Source organism: Tyto alba, unplaced genomic scaffold, assembly GCF_018691265.1.
Source record: "Tyto alba isolate M040663 unplaced genomic scaffold, T.alba_DEE_v4.0 Super-Scaffold_2, whole genome shotgun sequence".
Lineage (NCBI taxonomy): Eukaryota > Metazoa > Chordata > Aves > Strigiformes > Tytonidae > Tyto > Tyto alba.
In genome coordinates this window covers 42,832,485-42,850,764 of record NW_024881282.1, presented here as the reverse complement: position 1 = coordinate 42,850,764, position 18,280 = coordinate 42,832,485, and the positions used below count along the sequence as shown (strand labels likewise).

At 37.1% G+C, this 18,280-nt stretch overlaps 2 protein-coding genes across 9 annotated transcripts in view; one reads left to right on the top strand and one right to left on the bottom strand.

Annotated features, from left to right (window-relative positions):
• The window catches only part of CEP290 (centrosomal protein 290), a 51,290-nt gene extending 42,960 nt beyond the window's left edge, over nucleotides 1-8,330 (bottom strand). For 2 of the 5 annotated variants that reach the window (XM_042793393.1, XM_042793396.1), the window contains exons 1-13: nucleotides 8,219-8,330; nucleotides 6,054-6,110; nucleotides 5,311-5,433; nucleotides 5,084-5,161; nucleotides 4,240-4,309; nucleotides 3,984-4,030; nucleotides 3,461-3,604; nucleotides 3,199-3,252; nucleotides 2,521-2,541; nucleotides 2,220-2,372; nucleotides 1,668-1,850; nucleotides 1,220-1,309; nucleotides 1,023-1,145 (exon numbers count right to left, since the gene is read on the bottom strand). In XM_042793393.1, the coding sequence (XP_042649327.1) occupies nucleotides 1,023-1,145; nucleotides 1,220-1,309; nucleotides 1,668-1,850; nucleotides 2,220-2,372; nucleotides 2,521-2,541; nucleotides 3,199-3,252; nucleotides 3,461-3,604; nucleotides 3,984-4,030; nucleotides 4,240-4,309; nucleotides 5,084-5,161; nucleotides 5,311-5,412 (1,065 nt within the window). In that variant the 5' untranslated portion in view covers nucleotides 5,413-5,433; nucleotides 6,054-6,110; nucleotides 8,219-8,330. Of the gene's footprint in view, nucleotides 1-1,022; nucleotides 1,146-1,219; nucleotides 1,310-1,667; nucleotides 1,851-2,219; nucleotides 2,373-2,520; nucleotides 2,542-3,198; nucleotides 3,253-3,460; nucleotides 3,605-3,983; nucleotides 4,031-4,239; nucleotides 4,310-5,083; nucleotides 5,162-5,310; nucleotides 5,434-6,053; nucleotides 6,111-8,016; nucleotides 8,127-8,213 lie in introns of those variants that run through there. The other 3 variants (XM_042793394.1, XM_033010156.2, XM_042793395.1) reach the window with 3 other exon arrangements.
• TMTC3 (transmembrane O-mannosyltransferase targeting cadherins 3) overlaps nucleotides 8,325-18,280 on the top strand; it is a 34,206-nt gene continuing 24,250 nt past the window's right edge. Inside the window, exons 1-5 of one of the 4 annotated variants that reach the window (XM_042793398.1) lie at nucleotides 8,560-8,640; nucleotides 11,724-11,801; nucleotides 15,935-16,029; nucleotides 16,875-16,961; nucleotides 17,559-17,775. In XM_042793398.1, the coding sequence (XP_042649332.1) occupies nucleotides 17,587-17,775 (189 nt within the window). In that variant the 5' untranslated portion in view covers nucleotides 8,560-8,640; nucleotides 11,724-11,801; nucleotides 15,935-16,029; nucleotides 16,875-16,961; nucleotides 17,559-17,586. Of the gene's footprint in view, nucleotides 8,375-8,540; nucleotides 8,641-11,723; nucleotides 11,802-15,934; nucleotides 16,030-16,874; nucleotides 16,962-17,558; nucleotides 17,776-18,280 lie in introns of those variants that run through there. The other 3 variants (XM_033010218.2, XM_042793399.1, XM_042793397.1) reach the window with 3 other exon arrangements.

The window sequence follows — 18,280 nt, the reverse complement described above, 5'->3', positions numbered from 1 at the left end:
AAAAGATAAAAAAAGAGACTTGGAAAAAATTTAGAGAAAGTAATTATAATGTAAAAATCTCAAGAGTTGCCAACCTTACTTTATATGAATATTATGAAAAACAAAAGCTCAAGTTTTCTTAGAGGACAAATATAACCACATTTCAAATCTAAAGAGCCTAGTAAAGTGGTAAGGAGCTAAACATAACCATATCAAGCTCAGTCCATTTGATTTAAAACACAGTGCAGTAACTTGATTTAATTTTTAAGTGTCTGCTTTAAAAATATGCTTATTTCCATAAAACTGTTCAAAACATCATGCAAAAGATGGTCATCCAAAAAAGCAACTTCTACAGCCATCTAGTCAGCTAAAACCAGACTCAAAACTGCTTATCAAAGTTTCCTTCCTCTTCTGATCATCACAGGCTGATTTGTACTTAAGGGCTTTTTTTCTCCTCAGAAGCTATCTGTCCCTAGTTCTGGAAGACTGCATAAATATAGCTCATCATACTGCTCAGTATACAAGGGCCCAACATGTAACACAAATGTCATGACATTTATTTAAAAAACTTGAAGCAAGGCAGGAAATCATATTGGTATCATAGAGTATGCTTTCCATAATGCATATTTCAGGGTTCCTAATGGGCCGTGTTATGGCCTCTTAGAGTCTTAATCAAGACTCTTCTTTGACTAACAAATTTAGAGGACAGAAACTAAGCTATCATTTAAAAACATTAAATTATAGATGCTTAGATGTTAAAGCAATCACTCTACTAATAGTTAGAAAAGATAAATATGAAAGTAACAGAATCAACTACCAAGAGCTTGGTTCATACACACAAGCAAGAGAAGTTTCCCTTGTGCATTGTCTGTTAAGCTAACTTGGTAGTTAGCTTAAAAAATCAACCCATCTCGTAATTCTCAAGCATAAAATAATACATATTCTGGTATCAGCAAACTATGAAAGACTAAATAATTATTTCATCATTAGCATATTTAGTGAATGGTAATTTCTATGTGTGCAATTTCTCACACAGACTGTACCTGATGAAGGACCAGTATACTGTTTCTGTCTACATCAAGTTGGGCCATTTTCATTTTTTCTTTTAAGTTAAACAACATTTGCTGACACTCTAGGAGTTCATCATCTTTTGAAGCTAGGATTTTCTGAAAAGAAGATAAAATGCCATCAGAACTCTTGAAATAATTCCTAAAAATAATCAAAAAGTATTTAAAAATACCTTCCATTCTTCAACTTTTGCATTTACAGCTGCCATGAGTGGATCGTCTTCCTCATTCTTTGCTTTTAGTTGATCTGAAAGCTCCTGAACCTAGAAATACCATTTGGATGAACACCACATCACAAAAATGTTTTCTTAACCAACGCATATGTACAAACACACTAGATCAAGCACATAAAATTGAATAGATTGGCATTACAGCAGCAATGGAAGGTCACGACTCTTAAGGACAGAGTATGACTACCATTTTGTAAAATTCTGTGATCTGCAGCCAAGTTTTAAGATTTGCATCAAATTTAAACACCACACTACTTTTTGAGAGTGCTATTTCAGTAGAATGTGTGGTTTTAACTGGATATGCTGAATGTTTTTTAATTTAAGCTAAAATATGAAAATATAGAAGAAACCTTAAAAGAAATCACATTCAATGATATGAGTCAGTGCTTACCTGAAACTTGTAGTGTTCCTTCTCTTTTCTTAACTGATCCATAACAATATCAGATTGTTGCACAATTAGTTTCATTTTGTTATATTCATCAGTCATCTTCTCCATTTCTTGCACTGATTCCTCAAGGTTCTTCCTCATTTCTTGGTTTTGAATGTCTAACTTCTCATTAGCTTCAGTCAAATTCTGCAAAATTAAAGAAAAAGATGCTTTTAAAAAGTGCCCATTTTAATACCTGAATAAGCAGTAATTGATAGCTATCTTAAATGTAAGACTTTAAAGTCTTACATGTAATTAGCACATACCAGAGTATTTCAACTGCAGATCATCAATTACAATAAAACCTAACAGCAAATAAAAGACGTATCTCCCATTGCCAGTAACTTCATTATCTCTGTCAGATTTAGGGATACAGAGTATATGCATCACAGGACCCAACTGCAGTATGAATTCCTTTACCCAACATGGCTTGATGTGTAAATTAACATAGCTTTGTGAAAAACACTATTGTCAGTAACAGTCTAATAAATACGCAGTAGCATGCATAGATTTTACCTGAATTTCATCCAAATACTGGACAAGCTCAAAGTTCTTCTTGGACAACTGTGATCTGTAATCAGAATCCTCTCCTCTTCTCAACAGAATTGTTTCTTTTTGAGAATCTATTTGCTTCTGATAGTCAACTACATCCTGACGCAACTGTTCATTCTGCATAGAAAGCAATTAAAACTTAAATCTATTTTGCAGAGTTGAAGACAAAGTTCTTGTTTTTCTAGCAAGCTAACACAAAGAGCTAAGATGGTCAAAACCCATCCAAATTGCTAGAGTATGCTTTTAAAAAACTTATAAGTCTCACCTTTTTCTTTATGTGTTTTTTCTTCAGATTAAAAAGGAGAGATCAAGACCAAGAGAACAAAGCATGAAGAACATTAGAAATAATCTTTGCTTTAGTAAGACTAAATAGGAATCAATGAAGAGACAAAATAAATACAGTTTTCTATATACCTGTGCATGAATGTACATATATATATACACACAAATACATAAAAGGGCATTTTGAGGAATGATTCTCAAAGTTCTCCCCCCCCAGGAGATTAATTTAACTTTTGCTATCTGTTTTATTCTCTCAGAGGCCAAGATTACAGGTATTAACCAATCAAACAATCATAGCAAAGCAGCAAGCATAAACTGAATCCTGTCTAATACCCACCAATTCTATTTGTCAATAGTATTTAAGAAAAAACCTAAAAATTCAAAACACAAAATTCAGACAAAATTAATGCACAGTAGGACTATGTAAATTCAAATGTAGACACCTCCTGACCTCAATTAACTAAGTTTCACTGGAGCAGACATACTATACATTTGCTAAATGTGATTAAAATTCCATATTATGTTTGTACCAGTAACTAGGAAACGTTCTAAAACAGAATTAAACATCATGCCACACCAAAGATTATAAATACAGAAAGCTAATAATATATTTATAAATAGAGTTAAAACTACAGTCAATCGGCAATAATTCTTTACTAACCTCTCTCCTTAATTTGATGTTTTCATTTTCGGCATCTTCATTTCGAAGACTAAGCTAGAACAAGATTTAAAACCGTTATATGCATCACTAACACCACAAACTATGAAAACAAAGAAGTCCAGAAACAAAACAAAAAACAAATACAGAGCAGTCCTATTTCACCAGTATTTTGTTTAATTTCAGAGGCTCTCTTCAGAATATTAACTTTTCAAAAGATGTGCCAGGACAGCTTTTAGAGATGTCAATCTGAGGTTGATCTTACCTGTTCATTCACTTTCTTCTCTTTTTCCAATTCTTTTTCTATATCTGTTAACTGTCTCTCTTTTTGTTCTAATTGTTTTTCCAGTTGGTGGATCTCATCACGCAAAAAACGAGTATCACGACCACCAGCAGATCTCTGTGCCATCTTAAGAGCATTAAAATAACATCATAAATATAGTACAGTTCTTCAAAATAGAAGGAACTAAAAAGCCAAAGCAGATGCCAAGACTAACATTCCTAACATTCAGGAAAAGCAACAGGAAGGGTTCACTGGTTTCTTTTAACAAAACCCAGAAATCTCTAAAAGTAAATGGGATTTATTCAAGTATATAAAAAAAAATGATGTTACATACAGCTCTTTGCAAACCTGAGACTGGTGAATATTCAAAAATCAATAAGAAGCACTAGCTAAAATGTAAGGCTATTACATTTCTTTACTTGATTAAAATACCAGTCTAAAAAACCTCATTTTAAAAAAACGCACCAAACAGCACTTTATAAACTAAGAAAATTTTAAAACATACCTCTAATTCATTTTGAAGTTTTATCACCTTTGTTTTAAATTCATTTTCTGTTAAAACATAACAAATATAGTGAATTACCTAACAAGGTAAAAGTACATAACAACAATGGTTAACCTCAGTCTTTAAATATTTGGCTTCACTAAAGCAATTGACTTGAGAGCGGTTGGTATTTTATTCAGTTCCCTAAACTTAGAAAAAACATCTAAAAAATACATTTGACAAATCATTTAGGAACAGCATAAAAAGGCTTGCTTACCACATTTGGCTTGCTCTTCCCCAGCTTTTTCAACTTCTTCTAGTGCCAGTTCTACCTCTTGAGCTTTCATCTGGGAAAAAAAAAAGTATAATAAACAAAGAAATATTGACTATTAACATAAATTAAAAGATTATTCCATAGACCTGGTTTAAAATGATGAAAACATCTACAAAATCGATTTTCTCTCTTTAAACAAATGAAACCACTCCCATTTTCCCCCATGACGACAGTCAAGAAGTTCAGATTGTTGAAATATCTTCTTTAGTAATTTATCCTATAGGGCTACCTTAAACATTCAAAAGCATACCGCCAAGAATTAAAAACAGTTTAAAAGCCTCTCAAAAACGAATGCACTAACCTATGCTGCTGTTATTTCTTACTTTCAGTACATTTTTGAGTAAATACTGGAAACTATGATAGATTTATAGGATCAGTTTTAGGATGGTGGTGTTTTTTCATTCATGGTGACATTTTTATTTACTGTAAAATATCAACCTACTACAAAAACTTCTATTAAAATTAAAATCATTACCATTAACTTAAAACATCTAACCAATTTTTGACCTATTTGCATTTTCCATCTATAAAACTAAGGTTCCTTAACTACATGACTATGTTAGTCCTAGTCACTTTACTTTCCACTGCTACATGCCATAATCCCAACAGCTGCAAGCAGATACTCTGGTGCAAGCACATATTTAGCATATAAATGCTCTTACAAGTAACCAGTGTGTTCAATGCAGGAAAGAAAAAAAAAATAAAAAAAATGTAAGGATGCTTTTATTTAAATAAAAAATAAACAAACAGATCTGCAGAACTATAGACTGTGAGGATTAATACAAACCTTCAATAGCGACTGAGTAATTTTAAAAAGGTGTATCAGTTGTCCTGGAGTTTCAGTTTTTAAGTCTTTCCCATCAACCTAAGGCAAAAGACAGCAGTGTTTTTATGCAAATATCAATGAAATCCACAAAATAAATCATTTATGTATGTGAAGGACCAGAGACAGTTTAGGGAAGAATGTATAACAAATTTTTGTTGTTCCTTATGTACCATTTTCCCCTCAAGTACCTTAGACATGGTCTCCAGCAATCTGTCTGCTAGATCCTCTTGATGAGGCAGAGCATCTGGATCAACTTTCATAAGCTTCTTCCAATCTAAAATGGGTGCCATATTGAATTTATAATTTTTTTCCTAGAACAAAAATTAAAATGACAATTATCAGACATTATCAGTGCCAATCAATTTTATGTCAAAGGATCTAAAGGAGGCTGGACATTGAACCACACAAGATGATTCTAGTAACTGTATTAATTTTGTAACACTGATTAACACAGTGTTCACATTTTGGTCTACTGCAAACAAGAAGACTATAGTAAAACCATTTTTTCTTTAAGTTAAAAATTACATCATGCATACTCAATGAATTTGTGACACAGTGAAGATATCAGGACACATGTAAAACCCTTATCATAACTTCAATATCTTTCTTTTCCTCCCCACCTCTCAATGCAGTATTTTTATGTTAATGAACAAATACAGCTGGATGCCCTCTGAAACAGCCTTTCTGGATAAGCATCTCCTTACAGTCAAAAAAATCATTATTTCTAATATTTAAAACACAACCAACACCTGTTTTAGTTTAATAGTATGAGTATCCATTTCTAGACATTAATTTCTAGGACATTAAACTCTTGTATTAAATATCTTTTCCTTTTGATTAGAATACTTGAATTGATAAAGAACAGTAAACAACACAGAAACTGACACAAATCTCATCAGAAAGTGCTGCAAAGCTTTGTTCTACTGCTTACCTACTGGTTGCTGTGGGCCACAGTGACTTCTAATATACCTGAAAGTCAATTCAGTATCTGAAAAAGGCAGAAAGGATTGGAATTATTGGATTATTTATTCTTTGGAGCTGTCTCCAGCCTTTCTTATCAATATTTCAAAAATTAGATTCTGCCAAGTTTAAAACAGAACATTTTTTAATCTAATTATTGCCCTAAATTATGAATATGGCATAAATGGTTAAGAAAATTTAGAAAGAAATAAAACTAACTAGAACATTAAATTCATTGATATTCAAAAAACTAATGACACAGCAGGAATATATATTTTACAGAAAAAAAAAATCAAGCTCAATCAATAACTGTAACAATGTTCTATGCTGAGCATGATATTCTGAGATTTGTTCCATCATGCACCCTGTTCATCATTCAGCAGGTTAAAGAGTCAACAACTGAAACTTCCTTACTTAATGAAAGTCTGAACTTTCCCAAGGAATATGCCTAAACAGCCTGAAAGAAGAGCTGTAAGTCTGAAATCTATCCGTATGTTTAAGGGATGATAAAAATCAACTGTTCCTCATCTTTTTGGAATAAATGAAGTACTCGACAGCTCCCCTATTTTTACCATTTCTTCAGTGTTTGCTAAACGTTTTAGAAAACGTGCATTCAATATGATCCTTACAAATGACTTTGTAAGGATGACAATATATATTCATTTTTGCTTTTCTGCTTTGTCATAGACAGCAAAGGAAAATATGAGAAAATCACATGCAGGCCCATACTGATCTTGGCACTCCTACTTCTTCAGGTGATTAAATACTACTTGATTTCATTAACATGCTTGCTTAAGGTTTGTTTTTTTAAAAACATGTTATTTTTTTCTTAAACAATGAGATGTAGGCATTATTGGTATGAAATGCCTGACAATCAATACTATTCTGAAAGGAAATACACAGCCTTACTATTGTCAACGTTTTCCTACCTTCCATCTTTCAAATCTCTTTTTCTCTTATAAAATAAAATCTTAAAAAAGTATCAGTCCAAAAATTTTATCCAAAAGGAGAGATATCTGTACACAAATAAAATAATTCAACTTGTTGGGATACCAGCTATAGTAAGGTATGGGGGCCACAACCTAAGCATACAGTATGTTCCACAGTATGCACATACTGAAGGACAATAAGAGAGAACTTATTTAATTGAAGAGTTTTCATCACAAAATTTGGCCGATCCCTTTCCCTCAACTAGAACCCGTGCTTTTAGTTGACAGAAGATCTGTGTGGTGACACACTGAGATCATGGCTCTACAAAAAGTGTGAAAGATGTGCCTTTGACATTAGTTACCACAGGATTTTTCTTGACTTACTCAAGGAATCAAACCTACATAAAATAGACAGATCTTACAAAGTTCAAGGGCAGAGAGAAATGCAGGTCTGGTGTGCATGTTCAAGTACTATCAGAACAACAGTAATGTCCTGTGCTGACAAAAGGAAACCACATAAAGAGGCAGCTAAGCATTAGTGATACCTTATCATCACAGCAAAAATAAACTTCCATAGGAATAGCTGTTCTTTCCCCATAAAGGTCTGTATAATGTGTTGCACAGTCATACATACTTAAGCAAGACTGAGTAACAAGAAGCAGCATGGTCGTGCAGGTGGGACATGAGCTCTGCTAACTCCATATTAGTTTACCAGCACTAACCCAGCTTAAGTTACTTCTGATTTTCAAATTACATTACCCAGACTAGCTGTCATCTACTAGTTCCACAGACCGCAAAATCTTAACTCCAATGCCCAACTAAACTGAGATCTTGCGCAGAGTCCCTCTTTTCTCCCAATTTGCACATCCCAGCCCCAGGAATGATACGGTGACAGACCGTGATCCGTCCAGGATGCTGCTGAGAGAGAATTTTGCCACCCCACCCCTCCACTCTCCATTTCATATAACTCTGCCGAATTAACAAACTGCTTTATTTTGCGCCCACCTTCACAACAGGGCGCGGCTGAGGCACCGCTCGAGAAGAGACACGCCGGGCTATCACCTTCTCCGGGCACCGCGCTGTGGCGTTGCCCGCGCCCGGACGCTCCTGCCCGGGGCCCGGGACCCCCAGGGCCTCCCGCCCCTGCCCCCCCCCCCGGGGAGCGCCGGCCGCCTCCCTCAGCGCGGCCCCCGCCCCTTCACCTCACCGCTCCCCGAGGGCGGCGGAGGCCGCTGCTAGGCGACGCCATCAAACTCCTCCTTGCCGGCTCCGCTCCCGGGGACCCGGATGCTCGTAGGCGGGGGCTGAGGGGGGTAAAGTCCGACAGGCTCCTTGGTGCTAGCCGGGCGCTGCCGGCGCCGAGGTACGCGGAGACGGGCGGAGCAGGGCGCGACCCCGCTGCGGCCGAACCGTTTGCCCGGGGGCAATGGGGCCCAGGCCGCAGCCCCGCCCCGCCCCGCCGGCGGCGGACTGCGTGTCCCGGCGTGCTCCGCGGCTCCCGCCGTGCCGGGGGCCGGGCTCCCGGCAGCCTCCGCTGGCCGGGGGGGGCGGGGGGAGTCGCGGCGGCGGAGCGAGCTGTGGGCGGTGGCGCCGCCGGGAGCGGTGGAGCCGCTTACTCCGCGGCCTCAGGTAGGGCGGGCAGTTGCCCCGCAGGCGGGGTTTTGGGGGGCCGGGAGGCCTGGGTCCCCGGCCACGCTTGCGCGCCGCTGGAGCGGGGCAAGGGCCGGCGCCCGGGCTCGGCCCGCTCCCGGGCTCGGCCCGCTCCCGGGCTCAGCGCCCGCTTGCCCGGCCCCGGCCCCGGGTCTCCCGCCGCTTGAGCGGCTGCCCGGGTGAGTGTGTGCTCTTACGGGTAAGCCTGTAACAGTCGGGGCCCAGAAGACAGCGTGCAGAGCTGCACGGGGGAAGGAAAGATCACATCCGTGAAGGGCTCGGGTCCGTGGGGTGCTGGTGGCCCGCGAGGAAGTCTGAGCGTTGGTAGCGGTTTGATGTCCCAGAAAGCTTGGGATTCTGTGTTTGAGCTAAATAGGTGTGAACGCATCTTTTCAGGTGAGAAAGGAAAACCGGAAACCATTCGAGGCGTGTGTAGGTCTTTTGAGTTCATTCAACAGCTGTGGAGAGCTGAAGAGGATTTGTTTTTTCTTTCTTAAGAGAAAGATGATCGTGTCATCTTTGGACTTTTGCCTTTTTTCTGGATTCTTCATTGTTTTCTTTGCTAGCTCTTGATTAGCGTTGGTATTTAATGAAGGCTGACAAGACATGAGATGCTTGACACTCCTTATAGTTATGCAACTCGTTCCTGTCATGGCATAACTCTTAATCTTGATGGAAAGTAAAGACTTTTATACCTCAGCCAGAGATTGGTTAATTACGGCTATATATTGTGTAAGAGAAGCAAACTGAATAGTTAGGGAAGGAAAAGAGACAGGATTGCATTTAATGAATGGGAAATGTTGCTAAAAGTAAAATTCATTATGGTTAAGTGTAAAACAATTATTTCATAGCAGGAGGGACTTTTATAGGTGGAACAGGTGATCCACAAAGAATAATGTTGCCTTGCTACAAGATGAGCTTTCGGGAAGTGGGTTCCCTCTGTGATACAGAAAATAAAATAATCCACTGATGTTAGGATGCTTCTGAATGGAAACTTTTTTTTTTTTTTTTTTAATCCTTTTCATCAGTTTAACAAGCTGTTAAGACCGGTACAGCTATTTAATGCATTTTATTGTTTTCTGAGTGTTGTTTTGTTGCAGAATCAACAGAAAATACACCGTTACATAGACTGGTAGTGAAACCAACTCTAGGTTATAATTATGTGATGCAGCTAGAAAAGAAGATTGATGCAGAAGTAAAAGGGATTTTGGGGTGGGCATGAAAACTTCCAAAAATAAAAAAGGGTGAAAAGAACAGAAATATTAACCCACACAGATTGAAAAAAGGTTTAAAATACAGACTGGCTTAGAGCAAGTGAATTAGTTTTTCTTTTGTTCTGCATCACATCTAATCGCGTGACAAGCTTTGTATAAGTGGGTCTTCTTTTAGTGGGAATACGTGATCATAGTTCTGGAGCCAAAGAACATTTTGGCTTCATAGTGTGCAGCTGGACCTAGCCTAATAGAAGAGTTCAGCATCCATGTTAAGCCACAGTTTTGTTGACAATATGTCATTTCAAAGACCTAATACAGAAACTGCAATGTGAAAGACCTAATGGAATGTTATTAAAAATACCACACGAAGTCATGTACAGACCAAGCGTACTAAATAAGGACATGCATAGAGGAGTCTAAAGGCAGACTTTTCGGCTTCTACCACCCATGTAGCTTTTATTCTTTCATTCTTTAGAGTAAACAAACATGCAGTTGCTGCTGTTGTATTTCTGGAACACTGAGAGTGTTGATCAGCATTATTTTAGAGACGCTATTTTTGCATCCATGTCCTGTGAGGAAACAAATCATGTTTTAGTTACTCTAAATAACAAATAAATTATTTCATTACTGAGTGCAGAAAAAAAAAAAAAAAAAAAAAAAAAAAAAAAACACCAAACAAACAAAACCCCAACAAAACAAAAACCAGCACCTTAAAAGTTTGATTTTTGAAGTGTGAGATCATGTTAATCATTTTAAGATACAAAATACCTTCAAATACAAACCATACCTGTGTGGTTTGTATTTCAACTGACTGTTGCACCAGTTGCACTGAACAAATTGAAGCTAAACCACCAGATAAACCAGTATCTTCATTTCACCTGTTTTAAAATAATTTTTCATTTTGATCCTTGTTTGTACCAGAGTGCTTTAAAATGTCCCCAGCGTTAGTTCAGATGCTTGGTTGCCACCAAGCTAGCTCTTCAAAGTCTTTCCTCTGGGAAATCTTTCCTCTGGCCTGCAGCACGTGTTCTGGCTCCATATCAGAGCTGCCATACCTCATTTGGTTGACCTTTCAGAACTGTATGAAGAGAAGCCTGGGGTCTATTGCCTCACTGGGGAATGAAGAATACTTCAGATTAGTTCCATTCCTCTTGATCCTGTAGTATCTGCCGAGGAAGGCTGCCACAGTAAAACTTTTCTTGTTAAAGTTTATTCTGCTCTAGGATCTTAGTAAGATGAAAAGGGAGTCCAGGCGTGTTTTGCATTCTTTCTCTATTCCCTCCCAAATACTACTTGCCTTCTATATGAGATTCAAGCCCAATCATTTAAATCTCAGCTGTGCATCTGAATTGTTTCATACTGGAGTCGTACCTTGGAGTGACATTTTTAATATAAATTTAAAGGCTGTGTTGGAAAGGGACAACAGAAACAAATGATCTCTTTCTCTCATTAAACACTCATATCAAGTCAACAGCAAGAATATTCAATTTAGCCAAAAATAAAAATACAGAAAGGGTAGCAAGTAGGCAAGATAAATTAGGACATTAGCAGAACTTCAGAAGCTGAATTAAAATGCCATTTTTAAATGATTATACTACTGGGTTTGCTAACCCATTTTGTACATATCTGCTGGTACACATCAATTCAGCCACCAGCTCTTAGATGAACTTGTTGCTCACCTATTTAAAAATAAATCTAGGACTGTTTTTAACAGCTCTTTATTTTCTTCCACCTTTGATAATTTGACAGTTTTCTGTGTGAACTGTAAATGTGTTTTAAACAGTTCGGGACCTTCAGTGGTTGTCAATGTTATCAGAGTAAATGAGATGCATGACTATTTTTTGGCAGCTCCTTTGTGTACGTCTGTCTCTTCAATGGCTTTAGAACTCCAAACAGGAGAGTGGGAAGCCCACATTTTATGATTAGGTATGTGCATAAATGCTCATTAGTTTGTTTTCAAAGCTTTTCAAGAAACTGCCTGATCCATATGCAAATTGCCTGTTTTTTGTTTCCAGCAGCCTAATTAATATAACACAAAATTATGTTCCTTGAGATTTACATAATAATTCTGCTTCACATTGCACATGCAAAGCGCAGTTTATTAAAGTGACTCTCTGGAGTTACAGACTGTTGCCTCACAGATGCTTACATCGTAATTTCCAGAGAACAGTTGCAGTTTGGTTATGGTTGAAAATGCTAACATCTTGGTATCACTGAAAAGTGTCAGGTGTATTTTTAATATCTATGAATATTTAATATAGCGTGTATGAAAATATTCTGCAAATATGAGATTAAAAATAAAAATCTGTCTTTAGATTGTAGTAACTAATGTTGTGTTATAGACAGTGAATAAGTTGCATTTTAAAAAAAGTTTTTTGACAGATTGAACTGACTTCCAAAATACTGACTGTATCAAAAACTGCAAATATCAGTAATATATCAATTGTGCTGGGTATTTTCAGAAGTAAGAGCTTTCATACAAAAAGTGGGGCAGGTTGGAACTTTGTAATTGTAACATCTGTTTGAGATGAATATTAACGATCACTTTTATTCCTATCTGTTTCTGTGGAAATCCTGAGGAGGGTTGTACAAGCTTTTCCCCTGTATGGAAGTACCATGGTTCTTAAATTCTCTATTATTGCCAATACCCATGATTTTTTTTTTCTTTTTAAAGAAGAAGAAAGTGACTTGTGTAGAGCACTTTCTTTGAAGCAGGATTGATCAGAACAGAAGTAGTCGTTAATACCCTTCAGGGTGTAAAAGTGCCATTAGCCAGTAGAAGAATGATTTTTAAAGTATGTTTTAAGTTTCTAAAGTTAAGAACTGTCTAATTAACACAAATATATTTGCTCCTGCAAGGGTTTGTTGCTGACATAAGTAGGCAAATATAATGTTCATTAGGTGATAGCTTTATGGAGTGCTATTTAAATAGCTGTTGCATATTAAAGGAGTATTAGCTGTATTAGTGCCGAAATACATACTTCCTAATTTTTCCTAAAGTCATATGAGCAGAAAATGGCTTCTACCCTCCCAGATCTCCCAACTGAGGATGGTCTTAGAACATCATCATGCATTATTTATATCTGAATTTTTTTCTGCAGACTACTATATTTTGCTGTATGTGGTGCTAAATCCTCTGTAGTGTCATTGATTTGGTAGTGATAGTAGAAAAATATTTTGTTTTCCTACTTTTTTATAAGTGTTTTGTTTTTCTGGGTTTGCTTGGGGTTTTTTGTTTATGTTTCACTGGTAGAGGGTTCTCAAGTTGGAAGAGGAAAACTACATGCCGTACAAACCAAACCTGCGCAAGAGCTCTTGTTCTTGTCTGTCCTTTCCATTTAATGCCTCTGTACACACATGAAAACATCACAGTTCAAAATGCAGATTTCTGTGCCAAACAACTTGAGAAAATTAGACTAACAATCAGGTGTTTTGCACAGCTTGGGCATTCTGTTTTTCTACAATCAGCTCTCATGATCATGCAGTTTCTGTCTCAAGGCTTATCTTGCTCCATATTGTTCTCAGCTGCATACTCTTCATGATGTGGTCTGATACTGTTGCAAATCAAAACATCTGATAGGAGTCTTGGTAATAAAGTATGTGTCTGTCCTGATTTCATCCTGTCAAATGGGGGATTCTGTAGCTGTTCCGTAGACCATGAACGGGCAATCACACAGCCCCACACAGGATTAAAGTATCTGATGGACAGGCTTACAAGCTGTAAAAGTAGCAGATAGGTGAGATGAAAAAGTAACCTGAGGGACAGTCAATCTGTTTACATGTGTTGGAGCAGTCATTGATGTGGTTCTCTGTCACAGCAGTATTTTACGGGTATTTGTCAATACATCCATCACTGGGAGTGGTGAAGTACTGACACTTGCAAGACCATGCTTGAGTTGATAGCAAATTTCAGCATGTCTTTTGGGCAAGAAGGAGAACATATCCACTCACTTGAGGAGCCCAATCTTACAAAGGCTTCAACAGCATCTTGCACATCTCTGACCTATGAGGTTCTCAGTTTTGCATACTCCTTATATGTCTTCTTACATATAGCCTATATGGCTTCAAACTGATAGCAGATTAGTTGGCGTGAAAAGTGTTGGCTACCAAATAGCAATTGCTGTTTTCCACTGAGATTAATGGCAGACATGCTTGCACCTGGCTCACCAAGTACGGGTGAGCTTTTTATAAGTCTCACTGTTTCAGTCTTGCGTCCTCAACATGTTGATGATCATCCCAGGTTTGAAGTTTGGAGTTCCGTGGCAGACCTAGCTGTAGTAGCAGATATGAAGTAGTAACTCTGATGGTTAGCCTTCCTCAAAATCTGCCTTATTACGCTAACGTGTAAAGGACTGCAAAAACATCTTTTCCATATTTATGCTTTAATTCAGCAAGAACATTGAACTACCCTGTAATCAGACCATCTGGAAAAAGTAATTTTCCTAACTATGTATCTTTGCAGTATATTTCAGGAGAATAAGACCATAAAATGCCAGAATGCAAGTCAGAAGTAGTGATGTATCTGTGCTGCAGCTTTGTATGATCTACAGATTGTATGTGGCCTTGCATTTACCATTTTTCTCTTTGTGCTTGCCCCAGAATCAGATTGCTAGAAAACGGAGGCACTTCTGGATTTCCATTATGCCTATCTGTTGCCAAGACCTCCTAGTGCTTTTGCACAAACCAGAAATTTGGGAGGGGTATGGTATGATACATTTGAGGTTACCAAGCTTGGCACAGTTCAAGTAGTGTGTTGTGTGACTTGCTGCTAAAACCAGAACAATGCATTTTGTTGCATATGTTCATTCTTTACAGTAAATTTAGAATTGCCTGGAGTGTCTGTGGCTCAAATACTTGTCTTGAAAGACCAAATTATAGCCATGTATTTGCAATCATATTTGTGATTGAAATGTGCATGTAAAGGAAAAGATGAAATGCAAATTAAAAAATGGTGATATTAAAGGTGAATTTTTTCTGGAGTTCTCAAACAGGCTTCTCTGATGGTGGGCTGGCCGCTTAAACCTGACTTTGGATGTAGCTAAGATCTTTATTTATGCCTAAGAGTTCCCTTTCATTAGAACGAAAACAGTCTTTTCCCTACAGTTGGCATGTAGGTAAATGTAGCTCTGTCAGGGAACAGCATAGTCAGTAGTGATGTAAAATTAGAGTACTAGGTGGAGGAAATACTAGGAAGTCAGAGCAAAAAGAAAAGCTTGTGAAAGCATCAGAATTGCCTAGGATTAAGGGGTAAGTGAAGTAGCTGTTTTAACATATATTTTGTGAAGGGAAAAATAAAAACCTATAAAAAGTAGTCGAGGAGCTAGCAATTAAGCTTGCTTATGCTTTTCCTTTTGATAGGAGGCTATACTTAGACATCTATCCTTTTTTTACCTAGTTGGGTAGCAGTAGCTGTTTTTGAAACAGGGTTTTTAAAGAACTACCTTGGAGTTACTCTTTTATATGCGAAGCAGTATCTGTAAGGGTTGCTGCTTTAACCGATACATCATTAGTAAGTCATCAAAAACCTACGATACTTTTTCTTAAAGGGCAAATTTAAATAAACCTTATAGTTGGTTCTGCGTAGCAGTATTATCCCATTAATTTTTGGAACATGGTATTTAAAAAATACATGTTGGAAAACCTTCACATGTTTATTGTAGGTCCTTTTCAGATGTTACTGCTTTTCAGTAGAACTAGTGAACTTCAAGAATTAGCAAGTGCACTGTTCAGAAGCTGTTGCAAACAAGGAATTTCAAACTCTAACGGGGTGAGAAACAGCAGTTTCTTCTCCACATTCTTTGCAGGGGGACGGGGACTAAAAAACTTCGGTTAGTTGACGTTCAAAAGTGGGCTGTCTTTTCATGTATTTCTGCAGTATACTTTGTTTTCTTTTTTTAATAAGATTTCTCTGGCTGCCAAGTCTACCATAAATATGTTCAGACAATCTTGGCTTAGTGTTCTAAAGTACACATATCCAGCCTGGCAAACAGATGTAGCAGCATCCTTTAACATTTAACATTGTTTTTTTTACTTTTTTTTTTTTTTTTTTAATTATAAAGGTAGTGACAGCTTTGAAAAAAGCCTTTTTTGGTTGAAGTAACACAACCAGTGCTTCAAGTGCTACAAAAGAAGAAAAACCAGTGACTGCTGTTATGTGAGTAACACTGAATGAATTGGTTTGATTCTTTTTAAATTATCTTTGTCCTGGCTTTTAGTTTAACTGCACCTACACTGTCTTGCATGTGTATTCCTTCCTGTATCACTGCTCCTTTACCACTAGTTGTGGTAGGCAATTGTCATGCTCTCAGGCCCAGGCTGCAAACCACAACTGAGATTACATATCTGGATGACCTATCTCTATGGCCTGTTGTTAGAGGATAATATACTTAAATCTGAACACAATTTAAAAAACCCAGCAAACCAAAGGAAAAAAGAAAATCATCAACATTTCAAGGTTTAGGACAATAAACCAGACTATAACTTCCAAATAAGTTATCAGCTTTGATGTGTGACTCCTGATAGATGTAAGGCTGGTGATTTTACATATTTGTGGATCCACATTATCCAGCTAATATTAGCTGTTCTGTGTTGTTACAGATGTTACCCGTCTCTAGTTTGGGGGAAAATGCTATATATTTTTGTGCAATCATCTCTCCTTTTTCTCAAAACATAAGTCAGTGTTCAGCTGTCTGTAGCTTTTAATATCTTTGATCCCAACAATTGGCAGTAATTCATGCTGTGTCAACCAGTGGTCAAAGATAACGCCTTTGACTTGTAGTTACCTTCTTATTATTCTTCCAAGGTAGAACAGTGTTTTCAAACAAGCCAATACTTAGTAATTTCACCTTTTGATCAGGTCACCCATATAGTATTTTTAAAATAATCATAAAACTGCTGTTTATTAATTTCTGTGGTTTAGGAAGTTGATGCAAGATGAGAGAAAATAATATAAGATAAAGTTCGTTTGTGGTGTCTTTTTTACATGCTATTTTTCTTTAGGCAGGACTCTCATGAACATTCAGTGACACCGGAGCTATTGGCAGAGTTCTATGAAGAATGCAAATGAGAAAAGTGTGAGCTTCAATGGTAAGATGAACACTTTATTATTACTAATGTCATTCTTTACCTGTCCTAGAACACCTGTATTTATGAAGTTCTTCAAGCTTCCTGTTTGTTTTTCAGAATGTTTGAAATCTGTTTCTTTAATTGCTTTTGAAATACTTTACGAAACACCTGTAAACCTGAAACCCATGAATAATTAACACACTGCTTGCCTTTTTGATAACTCAGTATTCTGTGTCAGTACATTAAATTACGCAGGATTCTAGAGAGCTGAATTTTCATAGCTCTCTAGTTTGCAGCATTCACTTGAACTGCATAACATTCTGCTAAAAACTACATTGGAGTTTATCATCAATCTTTTTTTAGTAATACATGAAATGTAGCAGTGTATCTAGCTTGTGTGGTTTTTTTTAGGTGTGAGACTTTTTAATGAGAGTATTTCTTTTAAACACTAAATTCTGTAAGATGGATGAGACTTGAAGAAAGCTTTTTTTATCTTACTGATTTTTAGATATGTAGTGTTGTTAACTCGTAAAATATTGGATGTCTTCATTTGACTTTACTTGCCAAGTTTAGCTTTTAATCAGTAAAACTACTCGTGTTTCTGTTCATATATTTCAGCTTTTGTCCATGAAAACTCTTAGAGAAGATGGCTGATGTAAGCGTGAAGGAAGCAGCACTGATAGTTGGTGTGGTGGCAGCCTGCTACTGGAACAGTCTCTTTTGTGGCTTTGTCTTTGATGATGTTTCAGCTATTTTGGACAATAAAGATTTACATCCATCTACTCCGTTAAAAAATCTATTTCAGAATGATTTCTGGGGCACTCCAATGTCTGAGGTAAACTGTGAAACACTTTCAAGTATTTCGAAAGTTAAAATAAAACCTTGAAGAGAATTTTTAGACTTTCCTAATGTGGTTTTAGCAGAATAGTTTGTTTCTGATGGAATTTGGTAGTGCTAGTGTTATGTACTACAAGATCAGGAACAGATGTCACTTACATTCTTTCCCCTTGTTCAATAGAACAACTTGTAAGAAAATGTCATAATATCATGTTTCAAGATCCTGTGTGTTATCTAATTCCTATATTGAAACTGGACAACTCTGACAGTTTTCCCTTCTCCTCCTGCAATAGCTAGACATTGACATACAGGGTTATTTATTTTTAATTGCAGTCTGGAAGGAAAGATAACACTTAACAAAACTAGGAGTTAGGAAATGGATATTGAATCTGTTAAATTTATTTGAGTAAGTATGTTTATGTGAATTCAGAGTTTTTGCTTTGTAGCTAGCCCATGTACAATGGCTATGTTTTTATCTGAAGAGCTACATTGGCATTAAAGTT